Source organism: Hydractinia symbiolongicarpus, chromosome 3 (assembly GCF_029227915.1).
Source record: "Hydractinia symbiolongicarpus strain clone_291-10 chromosome 3, HSymV2.1, whole genome shotgun sequence".
Lineage (NCBI taxonomy): Eukaryota > Metazoa > Cnidaria > Hydrozoa > Anthoathecata > Hydractiniidae > Hydractinia > Hydractinia symbiolongicarpus.
The window spans coordinates 24,814,513-24,836,238 of NC_079877.1; the positions used below are offsets into that span (position 1 = coordinate 24,814,513).

The 21,726-nt window shown below is 33.3% G+C and overlaps 2 protein-coding genes across 2 annotated transcripts; one reads left to right on the forward strand and one right to left on the reverse strand.

Moving 5' to 3' along the window:
- On the reverse strand, positions 1 to 5,590 carry LOC130636415 (uncharacterized). Its single transcript, XM_057446130.1, has 11 exons — positions 5,442 to 5,590; positions 3,873 to 3,966; positions 3,719 to 3,786; positions 3,321 to 3,358; positions 2,931 to 3,132; positions 2,289 to 2,531; positions 1,820 to 1,989; positions 1,288 to 1,460; positions 604 to 800; positions 310 to 473; positions 1 to 158 (listed from the first exon to the last, which is right to left on the reverse strand). The coding sequence occupies exons 2-11, from the start codon at positions 3,941 to 3,943 to the stop codon at positions 129 to 131; spliced, it is 1,356 nt and encodes a 451-aa protein (XP_057302113.1). The 5' UTR covers positions 3,944 to 3,966; positions 5,442 to 5,590; the 3' UTR covers positions 1 to 128.
- Positions 5,591 to 10,385: 4,795 nt separating this feature from the next.
- Positions 10,386 to 12,556, forward strand: LOC130636416 (alpha-1,3-mannosyl-glycoprotein 4-beta-N-acetylglucosaminyltransferase A-like). Its single transcript, XM_057446132.1, has 3 exons — positions 10,386 to 10,615; positions 10,892 to 10,993; positions 11,355 to 12,556. The coding sequence occupies exons 1-3, from the start codon at positions 10,534 to 10,536 to the stop codon at positions 12,446 to 12,448; spliced, it is 1,278 nt and encodes a 425-aa protein (XP_057302115.1). The 5' UTR covers positions 10,386 to 10,533; the 3' UTR covers positions 12,449 to 12,556.
- Positions 12,557 to 21,726: the final 9,170 nt, after the last annotated feature.

Genomic DNA, 21,726 nt, shown 5'->3' on the forward strand with positions numbered 1-21,726 from the left:
AAACGTAAAAAACAATGGTAGTTAATTAAAATATATATTGTATTAAAAAATTTATAATAAATATTTTAAAACTTCATTGTCTTCTTCTAAATTCTTTCCTTTTGAACTTCTGGATGAATTGTGTTTCTTTACAAGACGAGAACGTCTTCCACGCATGTCTGAAAGAGAACAATGAACGTAAAGTAAAGAAAAACTTATAGCGGATATTGATTTCTCAATTTTTTGGACTTAGATATTGTCGATTAGAATCATTACAAGAAATTTAACCTTTAAAGTTTAAGTTTCAATACAGAAAGGTAATACTCTTACCCCTTCATCTTTTACAAACAACATGGCGGAAACTGGTTCAATATTCTTAACGGTCCATTTCACTTCAGGAAGGCCTGGATTGCTTGCTTGGAAGGCAACAATGATTCTTCCTCCTTCTTTAGGGTTTTCGCGTCCAGTTCTTTTCTCAAGAGTGATAATTGTTTCTAAAAGAGAAACCACGCTTAAATGAACTTTCTGAAGCAAGAGAAACTTTTAACTGAAAATGCAGCTCTGAGAAGTTTAAATGACGATATTTGAAAACCCTTGTCTGTCTTGTTGCTGGTAAAGACTTACTTGCTGTGTTGATATCAGCAAGTTGGCCATCATTATAAACTGCATATTCACTTCCTCTGGCCAATTCTAAGGGATGAGCGTATTGTAGTACGAGTTGCCAACATTTGTCGTCTGGAATAGTTCTGATAATATTGACTGTGATAGTGAATGAACCGCCACCACCGCCGCCAAAGACGTTTACAGTTTGAACAATATCGCTGCAATAGAAAATGTCAATATGTGAGAATAACAACACATTATTAAATTAACATTCCCTCTTGAATGCCAAATGTTTTAAAATTTGCAAAGGGTCATAAATACATCACACATGTGGTATTTTGGCTTCAGTTTTAAAAGATAAAGAATAACCGAGACAACATAGTTTAAATATGTTTTAAATTTCTCGAATTTCACAATTTTTTGCGAAATTAAAAGTCAGTGGAAAACCGTTGTTTACGAAATAAAATGCAAATCTTTTAAAAATGATTTTTTCGCAATAAATATGTTTTCTTTCCGAAATTTTCCTTTCCAATAGAAATCTTTTCGACTTTAGGACGATTCCTGAAGCGCAGTTAAGAAATCATAAATTCGGGGAACAATTGATTTGTAAAGATGTTTTCGCGACCACAACAAATTTGTAGACTGTATTTTGACCTGCTAGATTTAAAAGATATAGCATATAATCAAATATCATTAATTCCTTACCTTTGGAAAGCTCCAGCTCTTGGTGGTCTGGTTGGACACTGATTGCAGAAGGTACCACCACAATCTACACCTTCTTCATCACGATTTTGCTTGTCGTCAAAACATGTGGGTGCAGCAGAAGGAACAGTGTTGAAAACTCTGCAACCAGGTAGTCTAGGTGCAGTAGCACCACCCTAAAAAGTTAATAGGAAATTTAATGGAAGCTTATGTGGTTGATATCAGAAAACCAGATTCGAAAATTAAAAGATTTGATCTTAATGAAGATTTGATTATAAGGATCTTAAAGAATCAACAGCAATATGCAAAAAATTTTATGGCACTTATTTTAAAGAAAATCAAAATAGTAATATTCCCTGCAAAAGTGTGGTTTCGAAGTGCAGACTCAGTGAACATTGCTCTTCTGCACATATTGCTTCAAGGTTTCTTGCATGATTGATAAAGCTTCAAATTTTATTATGGATCTGTTAGCACAATATGTGTCATTTACAAGCAAGACCTTTTGCGATGGGAACAGAGGTTAGCAACTACTTACAATAATGTCTTTCATTGATGGAGCTTCTTCATTACATATGTCCTTGTTGATGGAATTATCACATGTTAACCTTGGATCACATTCTACATTAATAGGAACATCACGCAGATTATCATCAACTGTTCCAATACGGCCATCAAGATGGTAACAAAAGTCTCCTCGACTAGAACCTAAAGAGAATTAACTTAATTTATATTTCTGAACATTTGTTTCACAATTTTATAATGTGCTGCATTTGGTGAAGTTATCTGACAAACTTATACTCTGATCTACACGTGCATTCCTAACTTAGGATTGTATTGTTTTAGTTCTGTTAGCTCATAGACAAATGGATAGAAATTCAACTATTATGGAACTTAGTCATCTTAACACTGAGTTAAGTAAATAGAAATTGACATAGGAAAACTAGAAATACGAGAAAAAATAAAATAGATTCAATATTTCATTGTTAATTTTTCTAAAGACTTACCAACTTTTAGGAAATGCGTCTCTAATGCAGGTCCACCAGTTCTTAAACAAGAATATGTTATTGGATTTCTGTTTGAAACGCAGTTGAAACTAGGATTTCCTCCTGTGATGTACAGCTTTGCACAACTGAAATACGGTTCTCCTCCATTACCAACCAACATCGCAGTTTGCAGCACATAATATCCTTCGGGAAGATTTGTTGGGATACCAATTGTCGTATCAAATCTTTCAACGTCATATTGGTCTAAAAAGTATTGTGCTACCTTTTAGTAAAAACATAATATTAAATACTAAATGCCATGTATAAGTTAATCAAATTTTAATAATTAAGGAAAGAAGGTTTTGAATTTCATCTATCTCTTTTTCTTCTTCTGTATTTATCTTTTTTTGGCTGTTTTTTTAAGTCATTCAATAGAGGTTAGAACTAATTGGTCCACAGATAGTATGACCTTGTAATTGTTAAGTAGATCTTTGGATATTATTTAACACATAATCTAAACTACATATTTATTAGTGCTGGGTGTCGGCTCTGTTTCTAAATATCTAATGCGAATGTTCTTATTTTTATTAAGAGATAAAACGCAGGCACGTATTAGATAAAAAAAAGGTCAGATTACCTTAGATCCGGAAGTGCGTTACCTACCTGATTGAAATTCACATCCTGGTCTACCATCACAGGGGTGTACGCAGTCACCATTTAAGGTTTTATCAGGACGGGTATCATGCCCGTAACATGCAAATTTCATTACGTTTTGCTTAAAGGCTTCAGCATTTGCTTCTTGGGCAAGTGGAACGAGAGAAATCCTAACATAACCACCACCGTGATTATTTGAAGTCCACCCAACCTGTAGAATAAAACGCAATGTTACATCCTTGTTGCACTCGTCAATGCACTTTACAGTCAAAACTAAAGCAAGATGCTCTTTCTATTAACGGCAATAATTTCCTTTCATAGATAGAATAGCATGACTATTTAATACAATCAATTTAAATGTTGTGTTCGTAATGCGTTCTGACTACGTAATAAGTTTACCTTCAATCGATCTCCAGCATGGACTGTTGTTACAATAGCTGGAAAAACAAAGAGATTACACATTAGTTTAAAGTTATGTAACTGTACGTTTGAGACTTATAGGGTTTAACCATTACACAATTATACAGGCAGAGTTGTAACTTAGTTATAGCGAACGCGAAAGGCATGCTTGGATATCTTTTTTGTTCCTGCTTTTAATATAAATGGATGTCATGGTAAAATATTGTATTGATTGTACGTACGTCATCATATTCATAACCAGAGTTCAGCTAAAAGCAATGATTATATGCAGATTTCTTGCGACAGGGCGCAGCTATAACCCCTAGTTTATTTGAAGAGAATATTTTTCTTTTCTTGACAAAACTTGTATGTTTGAAAGATATCATAAAAAAAATTACCATTAGCAACACCGGTTTCACAATGTCTGTTTTGTACTCCACCACGTCCAGGCGTAGCAATAAATGAACTAAAGAGAGAAAATAATTTTTTATAATTTTCACTTAAGTTTTTGTTTGTGAGTTGTGGTTAACAAAGCTTGTGATAAGTACATACGGTGGACAACTCATCCAGGAATGACCAGAAACTAAGGGCAGTACGATCAACCAAATGCCAGTAAACCACATGTTGGAATATGTCTTTCTAAATGCTATAATAAACAATAGAAAAGATATCTATTTTACATTTCAAACATTACTTTTTTAACTTTGTAATCAATTTTTATTAATTTTAAATCCTACTTTCCATATTTTATTTAATTGCATTTAGTATATACTAAATTTTATTGTTTGTAAAAAATGCGGCAGTGTCCTATAATGACTTTTTCCTATTTTTCCTATTTTCTTGTAACTTTTTCCATGCACATTTTGTATTTAAAACAGGTTTTCCTAATTTTTATCAATGCATATGCTGCAAATTCTTCCTTATGAGTGTCTATGTGTTGATTCTTAGTTAATAAGGTTCTCCAGTGGCATCAATTGATGAGCAAAATAAAAACAAAAAAAATATTTTTTTTAGACAGTTTCGTTATCTTGTTTTCTAAGGAACAACAATGTATTACTCATCAGTAAGTTTCTTATCGAAAACTACTAATTGAGTTCTTCATTTAATTCTTCCTAATTAAGTTAATTAGCCTAATTAAATTACTGGTTTTGTTTTACGAAATCTAATTTAATAGACCGATTGTAATCTTCTAATTGCTATAAACAAGAAAATGTCCTCCCATTGTCTTACACTAATTTTGTTTACCCATTTACGATGTAGACAAATATTGTCATAGGGAAGTACCGCTTGACCCTAAAAACATGCACAGCTTAAATGCGGAAAAAGAAGAAAGAAAGATATTCAAAATAGAATATAAAAAGCATTGATCTTCCAACTCTTCAAAGGGTGGTTAATTAGAGCTTTTAAAAACATTTCCTTTCCGTCCTCTGGAAAATCCTTTCAATTGTCAGACGAGAGAATAGTTAATTACACGCAGTCAAAATGAAAATTTAGCTTTGTTTTTAATTTGAACTGAAAATTATATTTTCCGAATGCTTGAACTTTTCTATGTCTTTTTAGTTTTCTTTGTCTCTTCAGTTAGTTATAGCTACCAGGCTAAGTGTTTTAATCTGATAAAAATTGTATTAAAACGACTCCCATGGCAAATTTTCACAAGAAATATAATTGCGTTTGCAATAAAGAAGAAAATATTGATGTCGTCCAAACTTAATATAGATTTGTTTTCGCTCACAGCCTTGCTTTACTCCTTTAACCCTTTAGTGCCTTGGTGAGTACCCCCCACCCACCCACCCCCCCACCCCCCCCCCCCACCCCTGCCTCCATCCCAGTCTCTTACGTTTCTTAAGTAGATCCATTTAAAATTATCAAAACCTACTTTTTAATTTCAGTACCATCAAATAACAGCCTGAGACGACATAGTGATTTGAACACTAAAATTTACTTATTAATAGAGTTATACCTCACAGATCTTTTAAAATTATCTGAAAATCCCAGTTCTTAAACTTTCTGTACTTGTTGCTCTTAGATACGTAAAAACAGATTTTGTCAAATAATGAACTTCATTGACACAATCGTTATTGGTCTGTTTGTTTGATACTTACTTCAAAAATAAAAACTTACCTTTTCAATGTTCGCTATGAATCGCGTTCTTCAAAGTTAACTTTGGAAAATCAGATTGAGCTTTTATAAGGAGTTAACTATACTATTGCCGGGGGCATCGACACCTATAAATGTAAGCGAACAAACCAAAACCACACACTGTCCAACCCCCTGTTTTATTAGTCGGATAATTAAGTGGGAATCATTGTAGATACTTAATCAGGATGGACATGACATCCTTTCCTACGTATGTTCGTAGTCGCTTTCGTTTCCTTTTCCGATTGCGAACGACCTATTGTTAAAATTTGATTTGTAATTTAAAGCAGGGTATAATTATTTGGCAACAATAAACACGGCACGAATCATGCATTAAAACATTCCACGGTTTGTTACCGATTCACCGTTTTTGATATTTGTTTTAATGTGTCAAATGCACTACTCATGTTCTATTCAGGGTGCTTTATTCAGTTAATGTTATAAAGGGAATTAAAAGATAATTATATATATATCCTTTGGTTTTCATTTATCGGTCAATATAATCTGGCAATTTAATTAATTGATATTTGATTCGTAGCAGTGTGTGCTGCCTTACTTTTGCGTCAGAAATTCTAAATAAAGGGGTAGTAAATTTAAAAATGAGGTCATAGGGTAGAAAGGAATTTTAGTCATAAAACAGATATATTTATCAAAATAATAAGTGATATTGTTTTTTTGATAGAAGTAGTCTCTCTAATAATGTCGGTACTTTGTTCAAAATGATAGCCGAATAGCTACGTCGTGCTGAAGGTACGCGACATGACGAATATCGGAATATGTATAAGGGACGAAAATTCGATGACCGAAAAATGTACCACTAGTTTTCAATTAAAGTTGTATGCTAAAGCAGTCGACAACTATTTTTATCCGTACCATGTTTTAAAATGTTCTTTTCTATGAATTAAAAATACGCCAAAAAAGACCACAGAAATAGCTATGAGCAAAAAATAACGTGATTTTAGGCGCAAAATATTTTTTTAACGCAAGAGCTTCTACTACAACATTATAAAATATAATTTCACAGATTAAAAGTTTTAATAATTAGCATTTTTAATTCATTTTTGTAAATATATTAAAAGGGTGGGCTTTTTTTCTTTCTTTTTTTAAACGTATTTTTTAAGTCACAGAAGCATTATTTAAAAATAGATTACAGAAAGAACAAAAAAGCATTCCAAGTATTTTATTTGCGAAACAAACGTTATTAAACTTGATGAAGAAATAATGGCTCCGATAAACTGTAATTGAGATATAAACACAACAGAAGAAAAACACAATGTGATTTTGGTAGCAATAACATACAAAACATTTAAAATTGCAATGTTGTTTTTGTTTTTTTCTGCCAGCAATGACATAGCAAAATTTTAATTTAGCGGAAATTATTTTTTATTTTTTATCTTTTACGCGTCGTTACCGTGACGTGACGGTTTAGATTGGATGGCAAACGGAGAAGAAGTCGTTCACTATATTTGATTTCTCACTATTTCCTGACATCTATCCGATTTTTGATTCATACAGAAAACCCCAAATTTTAATGAGTTATACACCGGAAGAAAGGGAAGTAAATAATTACAATAAAAAGGCTATCAGGTTTGTGCCAGCCTTTCAATGACTATATTACTCAAAATCCATTTTCTCTTCTGATGACGAATTACCTTTAGGGTAATCAAGTAATTATAGGTAGACTACAGTTGATATAAATCATTCATAATATGATCGATTTAGGAAATTGTCAACCTACCTGATACAGTTAAGTTCTTGTAATTTAGAAATGTAGGAGAAGTAGGATTTTTAATTCTGGTATGTGGGTAATCAAATTGAATCGTATAAGCGTTTGACTTTGTAAGATGTTTTTCTGGGTGGCTTCTAATTCTATCAAATTTTTTTGTGAACGAATAAATTCTATTGGATACCCTCGATAAATTCTGATAAGGTTTATTAAGAATGTTTATTTTTGTTTATTTACAGTATTACAAAAACAAAAAACAGAAGACTTGTCAGTACTCCCACATCATAAAAAAAGAATTGTTCAAAATACTTATGTTTGTTTAAAGTCAATTTAACGTGGTTGTAGGTATAACAAATTTTAAAGTTCTGCATAAATTTAAGATGGCCTAAACAGCTCGAACGTTTAGTAAAATTTAAAAAATTAGAAAAATCGAATCAGCTACGTATCAATACTATGAATAATGGTTACTTTTTAATAAATCATCTCCATTTTTTATGAACAAGAAAACATCTGTTTTAGCTTATCTGCATGTATTTTCTTAATAATAAAAGACATTTAAGGCAACTTGTTGAGATGTTGCCATCCTTTAGCCTGTTGATATCAATGACGTTAGTCATCACAATTATTGGATAAAAATAATTGAAAATTCAAAAGGCAGATGTGAGTAGCACCTAATATCTAAGATTTTCGGAAGTCCAATAACTAGTTAACGGAAAACATGGAGTAAAGATCGTAGCTGTAGCTTTATATGCAAAAAAAAGAGGTTCTAAAAAGTTTGGGATATGAAGAAGTCCTGCACTTAGGAACAGTATGGTTAAAAAACTAACACAGGGATGGCTATTGTAGTAGATCAAAAGATATTTTTGAACTTGTCATAAAATGTCTTTGTAAAATATATCACTCTATCTTAACTCTTTTTCCGCTTTTTGATAATTTGATTATTAAAATGTCATCGCTTCAGAAAATATCCTCGACTTGAATTTTTTAGGCCACCTAAACATTTCATTGACTTTTATTTTAATACTGTATAAAACTTGGGACGTGCAGCCGGCAAATAATCCTAGCGATCTCAACGGACAGAATATTTTCTCCTGCATCACGGCTACAAACAATGTTGTTAAGAGGTTCAAGATATAACTGGTACTAATATAACGCTATTGGATAGACATGACATAACGTTCTGGCAAATTGTAAAAAAACATGGCATAGAAGTGTTTATGCGCGAGTTATTGTAAAATTTACGGAAAATTAAGTAGATTAATTGCCCACCATGTCATTAAACTCTTACTTGTTTTGCTGGTGTAGACGGACATTAAAAAATTGAAAATTCCTAGTCATGGATCTCAGTTTTCAGCTCGTCCCATCTCGGAGGAAGAAATAGCGTTTTCTTCCTTCAAGGTCCAATGCAGCTTACTACAAGGCAATGAATTAACTGACAAAAATGTTCATATTTCAAGGTTTTTCTCTGGATAATGATGGATTCTAAAGGTTTTTTTATTGTCAAATTCATACTTTGTGTGGGAAGTTGGATTTTCTTAACTTGGGCAATAGGCCAAATTCGGGGAAAAAGAATACTTAAGACCAAAAGTTAACAAGTTATAAAAGTTACTTTGCTTTTGTAATTTTTTAAAGCATTTGCAGATAATTTTTTCTTCTAGTGATTAGGATAATTTTGCGTCAGAATATTCGCTATAAGCTTCCGGTTGGAATATTCATCCATTTTTTGTTGTTTTTGCTTACTTTAGTGTGACGTTCGTCGGTCCTGTGTTATGAAGCGTGCAGTCATTTAAGACACTTCCCTTATTGGTCATATTATCTTCTTCCCTAAAGTAAGCTTTTCTAATCTAGCTTCTTTTTTAACTAAATTTATCAAGCGTTGTGATCTGTTGTTTAAATTTTGTGCTTGTGTAAGTATACTTAAATTGCACCTAAAAATCCATCATAAATTAATCCTGCTCGGAGTAGTTCTGATACAGTGATGCTGAAATGGCATGCTCTTTACTATGATAAATTTGAAATAAACTTTTGCCAACTAAAAAGCTATTTAAACTATTTTACAATTTTAACTACATTAAAATATATAGAATTTAGGCCATCTATGTTTAAAAGTTCACCCACTGCAAATGTGGTATTTAGGATTTCAATGGCATGTTTTACGTTGGTGTTTTATATGGTCATCTTCTTTGTCAGTAATATCTCGAAACAATGATCAATGCAAGGTGCAAATAAACAGAAGTTTGTTGCTTCTTTATTTCTAAGTATTAGGAACGAGGTTGATACAAAAATAGTATCATCTACTCACTGCTAACCGGCTTATATGGCAGGCAAGTAAGTTAAAAGAATGCTATACGTATCTCTGGCCGTGATGTAGCTTAATGTTGCCGGAGGGGTAAGAGTCAGCCATTAGGATAAAGTCCCCAAGATATTGAAACTTCCTGTTACCTTATTCCATGAAATTAACGAGTCATAAAATTAACGCGGTTTTTCAAAATTCGCGTTAATTTAATGACCGTTAATTAATAGCACTGTTAATTAAAAGACTGTCAATTTCATAACTCGTTAATTAAATTCCTTTTGGTAACTTTTTTATAATATAAAAGCCTAAAAAACCTAAAAATATTTTTTTTAAAAAAATTTTCTACTATTTCCTGTCCATCGGAGAGGAAATAGTAGAAAATAGTACAAATACTATGATCCAAAAATAGTAGAAATACTATGATCCAAGTGGGAAATTAACTAAAAGGCACTTTTTCTTTAAATTTTTAACATTGTCTTTCCAAACAACAAAAAGTTTTATTTCAAATAAAAAATTGCCTTATAATTGTAAAGACCGCTTTACAACCCTGGATTCGACAATTTTTACTTCGTGTGATATCACATATTCTTAATTCGCAATATTTTAATGCATTTTTCAAAACAACCTTGCTCAACCGCGTTAATGAAATGCTTTTCATGATCATGTTTTGGCTAATGTATAAGATTGTGTGTTTAAACAGACAGGATTTCTTGTTTATATATACTAGATGATTATTCGAAAGCATAGAGAAAAAAAATGAGAGGTTCAAGGAGATGTTCCAGCACTGCAACAACAGTGTATTGTATTTTATTTTTAAAAGTTTACAAATATATTGATTCACTACACGTGCAACACATGTTTGGGTAAAAGACATTCGTCGCGTTCTAAGGTGTGAACACACGTGAACGATGTTTTCAAAATGGTTTCTCTATTGCTTGGCAACAAATGATTGGTTCGAGGTATGTTAACACATGCATCCTATCAACACAGTCAGCGAAAATTTTGTTATGTGGCAAAGTATACTGGATGATTATTCGAAAGCATAGAGAAAGAAAATGAGAGGTTCAAGGAGATGTTCCAGCATTTTTACAATTCTTATTTTTATGTTGTTGGGAGGGAAACTGTTGAAAAACTTTTGTGAGTACATTTCTTTACTAGAATTAAAAATTGAGAATATTTCATGGACAGGAAACCTGTGCTGCCATCATTCCTGTCTCCATGTTTGCAATATATTTTTAAAAGCAAAAAATATAACTCTTTATTTAGGACAAATTTGTTTATAGGATATAGCCAAACCTCGAAGAAAGTGTATATAGATTTATTAATGTCAACCTTAAATAACAGTAACTCAAAGTTAATTTATTCCCAGATTTATCGACTTTGCTTTAACTAAATGTGTCTACTTTGCTTTAGTTAATGTACCGGACTGCACGAAACCTGTCTTTTCGTCTGCCTATGCCACCATCCACACACCTATAAGAGAATATTTTTCAACAAATATCACAATGGATAAAGGTATAGAAATATATTTTCTTTGTCTAATCAAATGTCAAAACCTTTTTAAATTTTACTATCTCTAAGCAACCCTCCTAAAGCATATATTTTTCATTACTCTGTTTATAACTTGATTTTGTTTATATTTTCAAAATAGTACATCTGCTAATATATAAGCAATTAACAAAATTTTATATTTTCCGTGTGCTTTTACTGTGTCCAAAATAACAGATGCGTAAAAACCAACCTTATAGCCCGAATCCCTTACTTTATATAACGGAAAAAGGCAAGGGGTCCTAAGAGCGAGGTTGGTAGAAAGAAAAACGTAAATTTAAATGATAATGCATCATAGTTAAATTAGTTTTTCGTTATTTAATTTTAGCTTATCTCTCTATTTGTATACTATGCAAGCCCGATGAATACTTCATCGACGACGTTCGTAATTCTTTATTGTCGGTAGTAAACCAAATCAAAGAGAATACTGTAAAAATCCCATCGTACGTCATAAACATCGGCATCTTAGCAGAAGAAGAAAATACAGTAAGACGAGTATTAGAGAAATTTCAAAGTTTTTCAGAATTCAGAGAATTACCACTAAAATTCATATCTATTTCAAAGAGTTTAGTTAAAGAACGTTTAAAACACGCTGACGTGACACCAAGTTACCGATTAAACCATAATTCTTACATCAAGCGCAGAACTATTTTACATATGGTTCTAGCTAAATTACTTTGGTATAGTTCACAACAAAGTCAATTCACTTTACTGACAGACTCCTCACTAACGTTGAAAGAAAATTCTCTAGAAAACCTCACAAGAAATTTCGACGAGATGAAAAGCGACCCGTTATATTTCTTTATAAACCTATCTCCAATTCCACACACAGGGAAGTTATACCAAAGTAGGCATTTGTTTCTGTATGCACAGTTTTTATTTCACGTAAGTCCATACGCATCTATGGAAACTTGCGTTCGATATTACGAGCATTTTAAGCCGTCTTTGAAACAAACAAAACAAAAGGAATTTTTATTCCATGTTGACAAAAACTCGATGTCCCAGTTGCGCAATCCAAATAATCCGCCAGCAATGATATCATCAAATTTTAAAGCATATCGAGAATATTTTCCGTCTAACCCTTATGAAAGAGGAGAGTTGTTCTGGACGTCAACTCCGAAAAACAATACCAGTTTAACAGTTAAATTTAATCATCCAATCAAAATCAAATCAATTGTTATAGAAACTGGTAAGGATATATATTTCACGGATGATTTCACAAATGCTGTATTAGAAGAAGCGCTCGTGTTGAACCAAAATAACGAATGTAAGGACTTCCGAATAATTTCGGATTTTCGTGCTGGACGGATCAATATCGGGCTGCCATCTTATAGATCAACAACTGCCTGTTTGAGAATTCGGTTAATCGCAGAAGAAAAACACTGGATTGCAATCCATTTATTCCGGGTCACGTCGTATTAATGTTTTCAGTATAATTTTTTAGAAAATTATGCTAACGGTGACAGCGACAAAAGATTTAATGTAGTAGCTAGGCTTTTTTAATGAAAAATTTATTCTTAGCAAGAGGCAGTATGATGAGTTCGTATGTTAGTTGAGTTTAAAGTTTCAAGAAAACTGTAAAAGTGCTAATAATACCAGGCGTCTGTGCGTTTGAAATGGCCGCACTCTATTTTTTTTTTGAAATACCAGAGAATATAGGCGACAGAACGAGTTGGTGTGGTGGAGCTCTTTAAAATTAAAACCTCGAAACCTACCTACTTTTGAGTTTATCTCAAAGAGCTCTGGGGTCGAGAATGCCCGGGGGCTACACTAGCTTCCTTCCTGTATATCTCTCTTTTCTTTATGAACATTAACAGATATTATACATTCATTTTTCTTTAATCAACCTCGTTCCCAGGGCATTTTACCTTGCCACTGCGCAGTAACGGCTCAGTGGGCACAAGACCCTGGGGACGAGGTTGTTTTTTAACAACTTTTTGGTGATTTTTGTAAATGCTTGTAAACACTTACCGTATTTTTTATAAATTTTTAAAGATTTCTACGAAGCGTTTATTAGAGAGGGGCGTTAATAAAGGAAAGGTCTTTCATTTACAAAAAATATTTATTTGATATTTGAGAAATACACCTTTCCCAAGACTTATTCTTTTGATGTGCCGCAACTTTTTCTGTTGACAACAGATTTGAATTCCTTATCAAAAATGTCATAAACAAAGAAAATTTCGAAACAATGCAGCAAGTAAACAACCTGCTATTCTAATTTAAAGATTTGTGGCATGTCCAACCTCTTTTTAAAAACGAGGCGGGACATGGTAACTTGAGCATTAAGAAGACTTTAACTGTGATATATATCTCCTCAAAATAGCACTTTCTGTTGGCGTATCAAGTTAAACTTTTACACATAAATTAAACAAACTATGCTGAATTCAAATATGGTATTCATATTTTACGAGTTTAAAAAAAGTATGACTCATGGTCTCGGGAAAGGTGTATTCTTTATATATCCCCAATAATTTTTACAAACATTCTCCTTCATTAAAGTCAATTAAATTTATTTTAATATATTAGTATCTCCAACGTCGGAAAAACGAGTTGGCTGAAAAAAAAGAAATGAGAATTATTAGCAACAAAGCTTTATTCTTAATAAAACTTTTATTTTAATACACGTCCCTTATTTTTGTATCACAATAGGGTGGTGAGGGGAAGGGGGTGGCGTTTGATAGAGAGGGGCGTATAAAAGAAAGGGGGTGTTTATTGGAGAAAATACGGTATGAATATTCTGCTACCTATGTGTTTATGTAAAATAAAACCTGCCACTTCTATTCATGTCATCTATTGGCTAAAACAATTATCTTTCTGTAAATGGTTATGCTTAATGCTGTTATGTTTATGCTGAAGGGTTATTCGTCTGAGCGACACAATCTCCAATGGAAAAAAGTGGTTTTAGTGGTGAAAAAATAATTTTAAAAATCGTTCGGGAAATGAGTTTACTCCCTGAGTACTTTCTTTTTTTCTCAAAATGGCGGCGATTCACGTAAAGTCACTGGCCAAAATCGTAAAATACGTTATTATACACTTAGGCGCTTTTAAGTAAATTTGTTTACTAGGTTTGAAAAAGTCAAAACATGTCAAACAGGAAACCTCTGCTGTCGCTGCCTTCATGTTTCCAATATATCCTGGAAAAGCAAAAACAATTTGAAGCTTTTCGATTTTTTATTCATTTCACCCTACTTGGTTAAATGCGCAAAAAAGTACCCTGTGTATTCCAAACATATTATGACCATAACTTTTAACAGGCTTGTCCGAATAGAAAACTTGGCGCACTTACAGTACGTCAAAAAAGGAACAAAAAGAAAGCAATAATGTGCTTATGTCAGCACTTTTTCTGTGTCGTCATCGGAAGCTTGAAATTTGTGTAATGTACCACTACCTGCTTAAAATTCAACTACTAACGTTTTAGAGCGAACTCCTACATTCTGTTTAAATTTTCTGATACAAAAATTAAACTTAGTTAACATATTTTACGGTTTTTATATAGTTCGCATGATAAAGGTCAAAAAAGGCCCAAAATTGCCTGAAAATTAAACGATTTCCCAGTAAAATCCAAAAGAATCGAGTAATCGGATTAATCACGTGATCAAATTTCTCAAAAAGTTTTCTCTTGACAAAATCAAGTTGTTTTGTCAGTTTCAAATACACCCTAACGAAATTTATTATAATTTCTAGATTATAAGGATTTCATAGAAATGTTTTGGAGTGGTTTAGAGTAATAGCCAATATGTAAACCTCAATGAGCCATGGGACGTAATAGATAACTATAGATAAATGCAACAACTTAGTAAGTCTCATAACTATGCAGCATAGCAAGAAAGAAGGGTTAATATAAACTCATGTTTATCTGCAAGAAATTAAGTTATGAAGAGAGCTTTTTTATTGGCAACCATAAGATATTTCAAAGTAAGAAAAAATGTTATAGTTTCATGAATGTAGAAAGCCTGATCAGATTTGCTTCAACCTTTCGCACGTGCGCGTAAAAGTGATATATTGTGTCTTTGTTCTTTTTGCTAGACAACTGAGAGTGTGAATTAAAAAGTAACAGGAGAAATAAAACTAAACATTAAAAACCAATACATTTTTTACAGTAATATTTTTTTTTACAAGCAAACATATAAGCGAACGTGCTAACTACTTGCCTAGCAACCCAACCAGATACAAACGAGATAGCTTACTGTCACACCAAGCATTATATAGATCATTATACAGAAAAAATCTGTTTTTGATGATAGCATATCTGGCATTGCAATTTGAAACCATTTCTTTATAAAATTTAAAATGGTTCAAGAAAATGCCAGGTGGTAGATTTTTCTTATATTTTGAAATTGCAGTTGTGTATGTCGGAAATCAGGTCATGAAAAAATTGTGTAAGTAAAGTCTCCACCTTTATTCTTTCATTGTCTGTTCTCTTCACCAATTATGGCATTTGCGTTGAGCGTTGAGAGACATTATCAACCTTCTATTAAGGCCTTATATAGACGAATTGTCGATTAAATTTAAATTTTTGGACATCACGGAAGGTCCAATCAAGGTGAATCATCACCAGTAGAGAATAAGAATACGGATATGCCAGGATAAAGCTTATTCAACATGTTAAGTATTAAAACAGAAGATTTTTTAACAGATCAATGTATCTCCAATTATTATCTCTAAAATTATTCGCATACATAATCATTTACGTCCATTGTGGGCTCAAAGCCATTGAAAAATTGACCAACAGAGGTAGTTTAAAATAAATCTCTTTTTCTTTTCAACTTCAGATGTCTCGCACACAATACGACAGATTCCACCCTTATTGATACATCTATCATTTGAGGAGTTGTTTCCCTTACAAAGCAAGGCGAAAAAAGGTTTGTATACTTTTTCGCGAAAGCATCGCAACATTAACAAACTGATAAGTCAACATTGGGAATGTTTTATTGGTGTCACGTAAATCCGAACAAAATGAATTAGTTTGACTTAGAAATAAAAGCCAGGCGAAGTAACAAAAAGTATTGACTTTAAGACATTTTCAGCGTTTTATTATGCCTGTGTTGCAAGGTATATTCATTTATGAAATGGAATCTAATTCAATGATTCTTTAGATGTAGCAATTTTAGCAACAGGCGCAACAGAGATGGTGTAATGCTAGCGCATTCTATTTGTAAGCATAAGGTTTCGGGATTGAGTCCCACTGTGGCGCCTTTTAAATGCTGTATTGCCAGCTCATTTGAGGTGTGGCCGGCAAGCAAATATAATTAGGTTATACATATCTCTGGAGATAATGTAGCTTAGTAGCCAACCTCTTCACCAGGGTCTTGTGGTCCCTGAACATATGACGGAGTGGTCAAACAAGGTCAAAATGCCCTGGGAACAAGGTTGTTTGTAGCGACCTGCGCAAGGAAAAGACAACCACCAAGATGGAACTTTCCGTCATTACGTACATTAAGTATTGTGTAATTTTCTTTCTTTATGTCTTTGTATGTCATTTTAAAAAAACTCTATTTTTAAGTTTATTTAGCTATTGGCATTCTGTGCTTACCCGATGAATACTATATTCGCAACGTAGAATAATCTCTCATGACGCTCATCAGCCAAGTTGAACAACACACTGAAATAATACTATCCTACGCTGTATATATCGGCGTGGTGTCAAAAAAGGAAACGGATGTTAATCATGTGAGAGAACAGATGTCCGATAAAATAAGAAATTCGAATGTCAAGTTCTTCTCCCTACAAGGTGCTGTGAAGAGTAGTCTGGAATTGTCTGATATTCAAAGACGGTATTTTAAGGAACACAAACCATATCTAAGGAAAAGAACGACTTTCAACATGGCCGCTTCATCTTTACTTTGGTATTGTTCGCATAACAGTAAATATACATTAATAACCGATTTATCGTTACAAGCAAAAGATAAATTCTCTACATTCCTCAATCCAATCTTACAACAAATTCATAAAGAGCCTCGATTTATATTAGTAAAGACATAGGCCGTTTTGCAAAGTCGCTATTTTACCTGAGCCCATATATGACCCTTAAAGGTTTTATTTTCGATTACCCCCGTCAATACACATGAAAATCCACCAGCAAAAGTTTCTACTAACGTGAACATTGTGAGAAATTATAGCCTTGTACAGTTATATAATAACGCTGGATCAATCTATTAAAGTTAAGCAAGTGTTAATTGAGACAGAACTCGACATTTATATGACGGATGTTATAACAAGCGCTGTGTTAGAAGAACCCTTTACCTATAAAAAGGGTAACTGTGTAAAATTTGAATTGTTGTCAGATTTTCACGCCGGAAATTTCGATTTGAGTTTACACCGTAAGCGTTATAGTACCACTTGTTTAAAGATTCGATTGCTACAATATACAAAGACTTGGAACGCAATCCATTTGATCACTAACTCACTAAAAAGTTAAAAAAAGGGAGAAAAAATAATTAACATGGGAGACAATTGTCCAAAAAAACCCAAAACAGACCGTTCTCGATGTGGAAATATTTTGTAATGAAATGCAACTTTCTAAAGTATTTTTATAAATTTATGTGTAATTAGTTTATTCAGTGAGATACGCAACAATTTCGTAGTAATACACCTTTCCCGAATTTCATAAATTATAATAATTATGACGTCATCCAAAATTTTATAATGGTTCTGTGCTCTTCAAATAAGGATATTGAGATAGAATATTAAATTATCATGGCAGAATTGAAGTTTTTAGAGCAATATAATATTCTGGTTAGATTTTATTTAGATTTGAAGAAAATAATTATTTGAAAACGAGGCTATTCTTAGTAAGCTCCGCTATATGAAGGGTTTGACCGTAACTTTCAACTCGCAATTGTGGCACTTAACGAACAGACAAATTTACGAAATTAGGTAATTTGTTCTACCTTTTGCTAAGGAACATAGGGATAAGAATCATTTTTAGTATCGACTTTTTTAATTGAGTTTGGCATAATTAGGAAATTCGGGTAAGGTCTATTCGAACTGCTTTAGGACCAAAACAATTGCTCGAATTAGAGAGAGAGCTTGAGTTATAAAGAAAGTTGTCGTTTTCTTTATTGTTCCCAGTTAGTATTCACATGTCTATACATTTAGTTTTTATTTATGGCCAAGAGGTACAGTAATCGTCTAAATTCAGCTATCAAAGAAGTTTGTCTTTCATTGCCGGTTTTAAAACGTTTTAAAAAAATATTTAGCAGTAAACAAACATAAAGAGAAGGAAAGCATTTGTATGCATACAAGAAGAAGGCTTAATCTTCTTTAAATTCCCTCAGTGTCATTCAGTTGGTCGCATGGCTTTATAACAACCTTATCTTGTCGCTGCATGTATTCATAGTATATTACTGATTGTATTTAAAACTGGCCATGATGCGTTATATAAATAATAACTAGACGGCTGAGGCTTTATGCCAGTCTATGTCTTTTAACCATGCTCGATCTTTATTTTTTCTTGTTTTTGAACCTCTTCACGTCATTATTGATGTTCGGCCCCAGACCATCGGTATAAAACACGTTCCGTAAGAACGATAATTCTTTGACCCAAACGGAAAGTTGACGAGGCCCACTTGACGTTTTACCTTGCGATGATGCTGGACATTTTTTTGCGTGGACTTAACACGTAGGGACCTTGTTTAAAACAGAAGAAATGAACAAGATGAGATTTTCTGGTAATGACACAAATCTTAATTTGAAAACAACGTGGGGAAATTCAATAAAAAATCAGTTTTCAAATTAGTCTAGTGAGTTCTTCCTCACTACTAGCCTCATTTCCATTACCTGACACAAAATATCGTGTGAAAAAACAAACCCGTAACACTGGAGTCTTTAAAATACTTTTTTTGTGTTATTTCATTGTGAAGACAACGTGGAGAAAATCGAAGATGGTTAGGGTATCGTGCGTATTTTTTTTTTTGATTTCTCTAGCGATCTTTTGCCAAGATGGATTTCCATATTGATGTTTGATATTATTGAAGATATTATTTCGGTTTGTCTGTTCAGTATTCATATTACTGTCGAAAGTTTATCATTTCTTGAACATGATAGTTTAGTAGGCGACGTTTCGGGAGATCCTTCATCCATCATCTGGAGAAGGATTGTAAGTCTTTCCAACAGACAACTTACGACAGAAGAAACAAACCTTCTATCAAAAGGAATGAATTTCTGTACGACACCAGCTTCAATCTAAAAGAAAGAAATAGTTGCGAAAGTGGAAGAGCCAAATAAAGATCTACCAAAAGAAGAGGCACACACAGTGAGAGCTAAAGTAAGCCTCACGCTACAAAAAAGCAAAACACCAAAGGACAATTTACAAAAATCTGAAACACTATCATTGAAGAATCTAAAGAAGGACAAAGATATCATAATCCTACCGGCAGACAAGGGAAGAACAACGGTTATCATGAATACACCTGACTACATCAACAAGTGCAACGAACACATCAAAAACGGGTCTAACAAACTTTTCAAGAAAGATCCTACAGAAGTCGTCAAATGAGAAGCGAGGAAAATCTTAATGGAGTTGAAGAGAATACATCAACGATAAGCAGAATTACCGACTGAAACCTTGTGACGGACCACTACCGCGATTATACGGACTACCAAAAATTCATAAACAGGGAAATCCAATTCCACCAATAGTCTCTTGCACTGGAACACCGTTATACAACCTATCAAAATTTGTTGCTTCTATCCTCAGCAAATTTACAGCAAGTGACCACAGCAAAAACTCAAAAGAATTTTTGGAATACATCAAAGAGATAAAGATAGCAGACGACGAATGCATGGTATCATTTGATGTCACATTACTGTACACAAATGTCCCCATAAAAGACACTTTAAACATCATTAAAGACCTTATCGAAAGCGATGCTGCGTTCGGTGAAAAGACGAAGATTCCAGTACCGGATTTTCTGTGTTTGGTCGAACTTGTTTTAACCAAAACATGGTATCTGTTTAATAAGAACTTCTACACTCAAACAAATGGAGTTGCCATGGGAGGCCCTGCATCATCAGTAGTCGCAGAAATATACTTGCAAGACCACGAGACAACAGCATTAGTCACATCAGACAGACGTCCAAAAGTTTGGAAAAGATTTATTGACGACGTATACGCCATAATCAAAAGATCTAATCTAGAAGAGTTCTATGAACACATCAACGGCCTACATCGACATATCAATTTCACTTTTGAGCTTGAACACGATGGAAGTATCGCTTTCCTGGACAGTTTGGTCAAACGCAAGAATGGTTCCATTTCAGTTTCAGTGTATCGTAAACCATCAGAACTCTTGCAAAAAAAGTGTCATATTTTCATTACTGAATCGTGCCAACAGCGTAGTCAGTGACGAGAGGAAAGAAAAAATTCGACGCGTGAGAAATGCATTAATCGCAAATGGATACAGTCATAAAGTCGTCACGCAAGTAGAAAATAAAATGAAGATAACATGCAACGGAGACAGCAAGCAAACATCAGAGGAATTTATCGCATCAGCATTCCTACCCTTCTTACCAGGTACAAGCGAGATCCTTCGATCGAGTTTTAAGGCAACACAAGATCAAATGCATTCTTAACTCTAAAGACACCCTAAGAAGCACTTTGTCTAAACCAAAAAACAAAATAAACCAGGAAGAACAAAGCAGTGTTATTTACGAAAACCCGTGTAAAGATTGTGATGCAGTGTGCAAAACAAAAAGAAAGTTTAAGCAACGAGTACAAGAACATATGTGCGTAGTGAGAAACGGAGATGCGAAGAAAAACGAAATTGCGGACCACAGCTGGTCAAAACGCGTTTACCGAATTTTTAATTTGTGCGCTGGATATACGGAATGTGAGCATTTTAACCGGTTCGTAGCCCCTTTACACATGTGTGTTCGTAGCCCCTTTAACAAATTCTCTTTCGTCTTTTTTACAGGCCGTGCATTTAAAATCTCTTAACAGCATTAAACTCAAACTTTTACACACGCATTTAGATCCCGCTGATATATCTGAGTAAGGAATATACGTTCTTGCTCATTTTAGCAGTGAAGAGCTTTCAACAGAAGGATATACATTAAAACCAGTCGTTTTGACAGAGAGTTCCGGTAGATGTGGAAACTTGTGTTAACAGTACTAAATTCAATGAAATAACACTTGACTGACTGCGAATAAAAGGAGAATCAATAAATTCATGTTACTTTTTCCTCGCATTAACCCAAATCACTTCTGTAATTTAACTGCTGCAGCTAAAATAGTCAACAATTTTTATTTTGTAGAATAATCTCTTGCAAAAGTATCAAAATTAATTCGGCAAGATGCCGTTTCGTATCACCTGGAGAGTAAAACATTTGAATTCTTGTAAGAAAAAATAAAGGAAAATTATCCATGCGCGCTTTTCGGTTTGTCACTGTCGTTCCTATAAATCAAGTTTTCGCGAACACTTATCAGTCAAGTAGTTAACATCAAATAACAAGATAGGCATGATGAGGCATGCCGAGTCGAATTTGTGAATATTAAGTGTGAAATAACTTGGGTAGAAAAAGGGTTGTTAACTTAAAAATTGTTGTGGGGTGCTTTTGCACCAACGGAATAAAATTTAAAGAAAAATATATTGTAATAGCAATACTTGAAGTTTCAGAATTTTGAGGGCGATAAGACTTTGTGCGCAATATAATAAAGTTGGCTAAATAATGAGCAAAAGGTATTTTTTCTTTGAAAAAAT

Excerpts from the sequence above, each read along its gene's own strand:
- LOC130636415 (XM_057446130.1), bottom strand. The coding sequence starts at position 3,943 with ATGTGGTTTACTGGCATTTGGTTGATCGTACTGCCCTTAGTTTCTGGT. Across the intron at positions 1,461-1,819 it reads CATCAATGAAAGACATTATT|GGTGGTGCTACTGCACCTAG; the intron begins GTAAGTAGTTGC and ends TTAACTTTTTAG. Across the intron at positions 159-309 it reads TGTTTGTAAAAGATGAAGGG|ACATGCGTGGAAGACGTTCT; the intron begins GTAAGAGTATTA and ends GTTCTCTTTCAG.
- LOC130636416 (XM_057446132.1), top strand. The coding sequence starts at position 10,534 with ATGAGAGGTTCAAGGAGATGTTCCAGCATTTTTACAATTCTTATTTTT. Across the intron at positions 10,616-10,891 it reads GAAACTGTTGAAAAACTTTT|TTAATGTACCGGACTGCACG; the intron begins GTGAGTACATTT and ends ACTTTGCTTTAG. Across the intron at positions 10,994-11,354 it reads AAATATCACAATGGATAAAG|CTTATCTCTCTATTTGTATA; the intron begins GTATAGAAATAT and ends ATTTAATTTTAG.